The sequence below is a fragment of the Echinops telfairi genome, unplaced genomic scaffold, assembly GCF_000313985.2.
Source record: "Echinops telfairi isolate 266 unplaced genomic scaffold, ASM31398v2 ScPeMD7_2010;HRSCAF=2546, whole genome shotgun sequence".
NCBI classification, from domain to species: domain Eukaryota; kingdom Metazoa; phylum Chordata; class Mammalia; order Afrosoricida; family Tenrecidae; genus Echinops; species Echinops telfairi.
This window is the reverse complement of record NW_022105908.1, coordinates 23,706,877-23,713,066: the sequence shown is the minus strand read 5'-3', so window position 1 is coordinate 23,713,066 and position 6,190 is coordinate 23,706,877. Positions and strand designations below refer to the sequence as shown.

The 6,190-nt window shown below is 53.8% G+C and overlaps 2 protein-coding genes across 2 annotated transcripts in view; both read right to left on the bottom strand.

Moving 5' to 3' along the window:
• MYBBP1A (MYB binding protein 1a) overlaps positions 1–1,290 on the bottom strand; it is a 14,028-nt gene extending 12,738 nt beyond the window's left edge. Inside the window, exon 1 of the mRNA XM_045293328.1 lies at positions 1,269–1,290. Coding sequence (XP_045149263.1) covers positions 1,269–1,290 — 22 coding nt within the window. The remainder of the gene's footprint in view (positions 1–1,268) is intronic.
• Positions 1,291–4,588: 3,298 nt separating this feature from the next.
• The window catches only part of GGT6 (gamma-glutamyltransferase 6), a 4,643-nt gene continuing 3,041 nt past the window's right edge, over positions 4,589–6,190 (bottom strand). Inside the window, exon 4 of the mRNA XM_004716189.1 lies at positions 4,589–5,637. Within this exon, the coding sequence (XP_004716246.1) occupies positions 4,589–5,637 (1,049 nt within the window). The remainder of the gene's footprint in view (positions 5,638–6,190) is intronic.

Sequence of the window (6,190 nt, the reverse complement as noted above, 5' to 3'; positions counted from 1 at the left end):
AAGTGTGAGTTTGAAGGCTTTGCTCTCCCGGGTTTCCTCTCTGGTGGGAGGAGACAGCTGATAAGCGAGTAACCAAACACATTTCAAAAGAGGAAATAAATAAATAAACGGAGTGTAGAAAGAGAGAAATTGTAAAGAGCATGACAGCGATCAGAGGGACACTTCAAATCCTTTTGCCCAGTTCTTCATTTGGCTTTAGATTTTAGATCGGGTTGGGGTTTACAAGAAAGGGTCAGAGATCTCCAGTTCTCCATACCTCCCCTCAACATTGTTTCCACGATCATTACCGTCCTTCTGTCCTGCGGTCCGTTTGTTTTACTTGGCGAGCGGATATGGATACATTATTGCCCATTGTTTACACTTGGGTTCCCTCTTCCGATTACACGGTCAGAAGGGTCCACCATTTCTGTATCGCACAGAATCCGTTCACAGCATGGATTCCGTCGTCCTGTGCGCCATCTGGTTCCCTCATTCTTGTATTCAACAATGGAAACGGTGTATCTAACCTGTCTGTCTGCTATGACATTGCAGTGGCCAGGGAGCCCGCTTTAAGGAGATGGCATTTGGACCCCTCAGCAGGGAGAGACCCTCCCTCAGGTGAGGGGCAAGCAGAGGATGGGGGAGGCTGAACCAGATCTGGCAGGATCCTGGGCCGGGGGCAGGTTAAGCTAAAGAACAGTTTCCATTTAATTTTCTTTCGTCCTTCCCGGCTTCCCAGGATCAGTTCCTGACCACTTTGCTGTGATAATCACAACTCTCGCAACAATGTAGCTTCACACACAGTTTGGGAAGTTACACATCAAAGACAATTGCTTCAGACACTTCCATCAGAAAGGTCTCAATGTTTCCAAGTACGAGTTTCTTAATGGCCTTGTCTTTGGGCCCGCAGTGGGCAAGATTCGTGCTGCAAATAGTCTGCACATGCCTGCCAAGCCCTTTTTTTTTTGGCACAACCGATGTTTCTCATTTTCTTTGCCACCTCAGAAGGGAGACTTCAGGAGCAGGAGTTTGGCTTCTATTCTGAGTGTGCTGGGGAGTCACTGGCGGGTTTTATGCCCGGGGCAAGCCTTCATCAGACTTTGGTTTTCAAAGACTATGCTGCAGCTGTATTGAAGATAAAGTGTGGCCAAAGCCCATCTGTAGGCAACTGGACATCCCCTTACAGAAAGGTTGCTCGGAGGAGACGAGCCAGTCAGGGTGCAGTATAGCACCGATGAAACAACAACTTTCCTCTAGTTCTTTAATGCTCCCTCTGCCTCCCCCCTCACCCACCGCCCCCCGTACTATCATGATCCCAATTCTACCTTACAAATCCAGCTAGACCAGAGGATGTACACTGGTACAGATCAGAGCTTTATATATAAAGATGAAGTGTGGGAGGGCAAAGATAGAAGCAGCGAGAGCACTTGGAAACCACAGTAGATGAACCATAACATGAAAGTAGGTCAGATTCGGGGGAGTGGAGGGGGCAGGCGTGGTGAGTTAGGCTGGTGTTCAGTGTTGGACGGCAGTATGCACTGTGGCCAGCAGTTCACACCCACCAGCTGCTCCTCAGGAGAAAGACGAGGCTGTCTGCTCCCATAAAGACTTGGGGAAACCCTACATCGGGTTGCTATAGATTGGGTGGTGGTGGGTTCCGGGGGAGGTTAGGCATGGTAGAAGATGGCTAGCCACTGCTCCCAGAAAGGTAGCCACGCCAGGAGAGGAAAATGTGGTTGTTCTCTGCTTCCCAGGACACTCTATGGGGCAGTCCTAATCTGTCCTCCAGGGTCACATGAGTTACAATGATGGTCATGAGTTGGTCATGGGTGAGAATCCCTGGCTGGTAGAGACAGAAAAGCATTTGGCTACTAAACTGGATACTCAAAATTGGGGGAGATAAAGGCATGAAGTTGTTGGCTTACAAACTTTCATAGGTAGGGGGAAAAATTCACAGGATTATAGGGTTAAGGTATAGGTGTTACTTAATTGCAATTGTGAAGCTAAGAATTATATACAGGTGCCAGGTTGGCAAGGGGTGAATTGAGTTAGTTAATTGTGGCAACCTGGCTGATAAGCACATGTGGGGCTAATTGAAAGGCGGAGGGATAAATGGGTGGTGAGCCTCGCCTTTCTAGTTCATGGGTCTCTTGCTTTGTGATGGTCGTACCAACGTGCAGCTGCCTTAGCAGTTCCCTGCTTCAGCTTGCAAGATTGACTTCCTACAAGATAACCCCAAGGAGAAGCTACGTGGACCTATCCTGATGCAGCCCTGGGTGCTGGAGCAGCCGTGTGGAGACCCCTGCTAGTGCTGAGATGCTTATTCGTTCACTGACTCAGCTTTCCTCCTGCAGTCGGCATCATTGCCTCTGTTTTGTGAGGTGGAGGACTTTGTGGACGTTGTTGGGTTAATGGGTTAATGTTGCACTTGTGGGCTTGGGCAGCATTGGGTTGGGATGTTTCGTGATGCACACTTTCTTTACATAAAACTCTCTTATACATGAGTTGCTGTGGATTTGTTTCTCTAAAGTTCCTAGACTAATACAGCTACTAACCACAAAAGGAGTGGCTAGCCCTCAGCAGCCCACGCCCACCAGCTGTCCCATGGGGGAAAGCTGGGGCAGTCTGCTTCCCACCCTCACAGGGTAGTTGTACTCGCTCCTGTAGGCTCACTGTGAGATGGAATTAGTTCATTGGGTGATTGTGGTGGGTGTCCACCCAGAGATGCTCCCAAAGACCAGCCATTGAAACCACGATGAACCATTAAAAAATGATCTAGACGGGATTGAAAGATTACACAGGAACCTGCGGGGACAGAGTCTGTGGCAGGAGCCCTGATGGCATTGTAGTTTATGTGCTGGGCTGCTGGGCTGCCAACTGCAGGGTCCGCTGTTGGAGACCACCAGCTGCTCCGAAGGAGAAGGATGGGGACATGGGCGCTCCATTCCCATGAAGAGTTACAGTCTCAGAAACCCCCAGGGGTCGTTCTACTCTGTCCTACAAGGTTCCATGGTTGGAATCGACTGGACGGCAGTGAGTGGATGTCCCTGAGGGAGGGACAGTTAGGAAAACGGAGGCTGTGAAGGGTGTGAAGGGTGGGACAACATGGAGAATGTGATCAGAGCCACTCGACTGCACAGGTGGGAATTGTGGGGTGTGGTCTACTGTGTGTATTCTCAACAACAGAAACAAAAGAGAAAATAAACAAAACAAACAAACAACAAACCACAGAGCGCAGTTTACCCCAACACATAGAGGATGCTCTTTTTTTAAAATAAAAAAAAATTTTTTAATGGTGGATGAATTGGGAGCCTGCGAAGAGGAAAACAGGGTGACTTTTAACAGGCTTGGAGACAAGAAACTGAGTTGGTTTTACTGAGTTAGGCATGATTTTTGGCGGTGGGTGGGAGTGGCGTTGAGAGTCCTATTAAAGACTTTTTCTAAATAGGGGGTGGGGTGGGGCTTGGCTGGCCACTCCCCATCTTGGAGGAGAGGCCTGAGAAAGTGGCTCCAGAGGGTTGTGAGCCCAGAGGTACCCCACCCTCAGGGTCACCCATGCTTTGGCCCCTCAGCATCCAGACCTCGGGGCGTCACTACTCACCCTGTAGGGAAAAGTGCAATCGGGGAGGTTGGCTGTGCACAGGGGTTCTTGGGTGGTACACATGCTTAATTCACTCTGTGTCTAACACAAGGTTGTCCTTCCTGGTGCTCAGAGGCACCTCGGAAGAAAGGCTTGGTGACCTGTTGCTGAAAAATCAGTTCCTGAAAGCCCTGTGGAGCCCAGTTCTACTTCTGACTCTCGTGGGATCACCGTGAGTCGGAATCATTTAGACCAGCGGTTCTCAACCTGTGGGTCATGTCCCCTTTGGGGGTCAAACAACCCTTTCACAGGGGTCGCCCAGTTCATAACAGTAGCAAAATGACAGCGATGAAGTAGCAATGAGAATGATTTTATGGTTGGGGGTCACTGCAACATGAGGAACTGTGTTAAAGGGTCGCGACATGAGGAAGTTGTAGAACCGCTGATTTAGATGGTTTTCCATGTATTCCGACAGTGGCCCAGGAAGCAGGGAGCAGCTGACAAGGCCCCGGGTGGGGTGGGGGTAGGGGGTCTCCCGAGCTGCCCCCAGGTTGAGGGTGGGGTGGGGGAGGTGCTGACTCCAGCTGCCTCAAAGGCTTATGGGAAATAAACTAAGGGCCAGGAAGAGAGGTGGTGTTTATTTTGTTTCCTGTTTCTGCTGGGGGCGGCAGAGGGTCATCTTGGCATGCAGGAGACAGTGCTGTGGAAACCAGGCCCAGGGGGTCCCCAGGGGTAGATAGAGATCCCGGCGACACCCCAGGATGCCACGTGGGGCACAGAGCCTAGGCCTAGGCCTAGGCATGGCCCTCTCCCCTGAACTCAAGCCCAGGTGAGCTAGCTCTCATTCAAATCAGGCTCCTTAGCTGGGATTTTAAAAAAAAAAGAGCCGGAAACCCTGTCCAGTAGGGATGCCTGGAAGCTAGAGCTAGCCCTGAATGGCCAGAGAACCAGGTCAGAGGTGGGCCTGGGAGCCAGCAGTGAGTACTTTAGAGGTATGCCACTACCCTGGGCTTGCCAGAGCCTCCTTGGTTAGACACCCTGGAAGGGGCAGCAGCCAGGGGGGACACTGGAGACATGAGCGTGTTCTGCGTGGCTTGTCACCTGGAGCAACGTCCCCTGGACACAAGTACTGGGAACCTCTGTGGGTCCTTGCTGGTGGTGGTGCTGGTGGTGGTGCTGGTGGGACTGAGTTTGGGGTGCTTCCAGGTGTCTGAGCAGCGCACTTGTCACAGCCCTGGCCACCTTGGGGGCCCCAGAAGCTACCAGCCCCAACACATCAGCCTCCGCATCATCCGTGTTGCTGTGGAGAAGGAGGGGGCAGGCCCAGGCACTGGTCGCGGAGCTGGCCACCAGGTCACTGAGCAGAACCCCCGTGCTGGGGGACAGGCGTCTGGAGCCGAAAGAGCTGTTGACTGAGGAGGCGAGGAGGAGCACCGAGCCACGGCCATCGATGGCAGCCAGGACACTGCTCCCAGGGGCCCCGGCGGCTAGCAGGAGTGGGGGGCAGGAATCCAAGCTGGGCTTCCCGGAGTGGAGGGCCTCCTCCAGCAGGGCCAGCAGTTCTGGGCCGGCTGATGGGCTGGGGGTGGTGAACAAGATGCCCTGGGGCAGAGACAGCTGGAGGGCTGGCTCCAAGGTGGGCGCTGGCTCAGCGGAGGGGCCCTCCAGCCCCAGGTCACTGCCCATCAGACTCAGGAGGGCCTTCCCGGCGAGGCCTGGGGTCGGGGCGAGCGCTGCTCTCTGTAGCACAGCTGCCAGGCTGGGGTTGGTGGTTCGGGTCCCAAGGCCCAGGGGGCTTCCATCGGCATGGCAAAGCAGGGGGCAGAGCCCCTTGGAGCCCTGGGCTGCCAGTGCCTTTGCCAGCGGTTCGTCCACCAGGAAGCCCTCCTGAGCCAATGTGGTGGGGCCCTCCAGTAGGCGTGGCCAGGGCAGGTGGCCCAAGCGATCATGCAGCAAATGCAGGGCGGGCAGAGCTGAGGGTAGCCCTAGCCCAGGGGCCAGGAGCTGTGCGCGGCCTGGGGTCAGAGCCGTTGAATTGCCTGAGGAGCTATTGTGGAAGAGGCCCCAGAACATGGCACCTGGAAGGAGACAAAAGGTCACACAGAGACCAGGGACACTGCCAGGACATGGGTCAGGGTCTCCCAGCAGCCCCGGGGGAAGAGTCTCTAACTTGTCTGAAGTTGAGCGTAAGGACTCAGACTGCAGTCAGGGGTGACTGAGCAGTCCTGGAAACGGGTCAATGATCAACCTTCACAAAACACAAGCTCAGTCATCAAGCGATTCTGACGCACAGCGACCCTGCGGATGAGGGCAGACCCGCGCCTGTGGGTTTCTGACACTGCAATTGTGTCTGAGACCGTCTCTGTGTCTGAGACCGTCCCTGTGTCTGAGACTGTCCCTGTGTCTGTCTGAGACCGTCCCTGTGTCTGAGACCGTCCCTGTGTCTGAGACCGTCCCTGTGTCTGAGACTGTCCCTGTGTCTGAGATCGTCACTGTGTCTGAGATTGTCACTGTGTCTGAGACCGTCCCTGTGTCTGAGACCGTCCCTGTGTCTGAGACTGTCCCTGTGTCTGAGATCGTCACTGTGTCTGAGACCGTCCCTGTGTCTGAGACCGTCACTGTGTCTGAGAC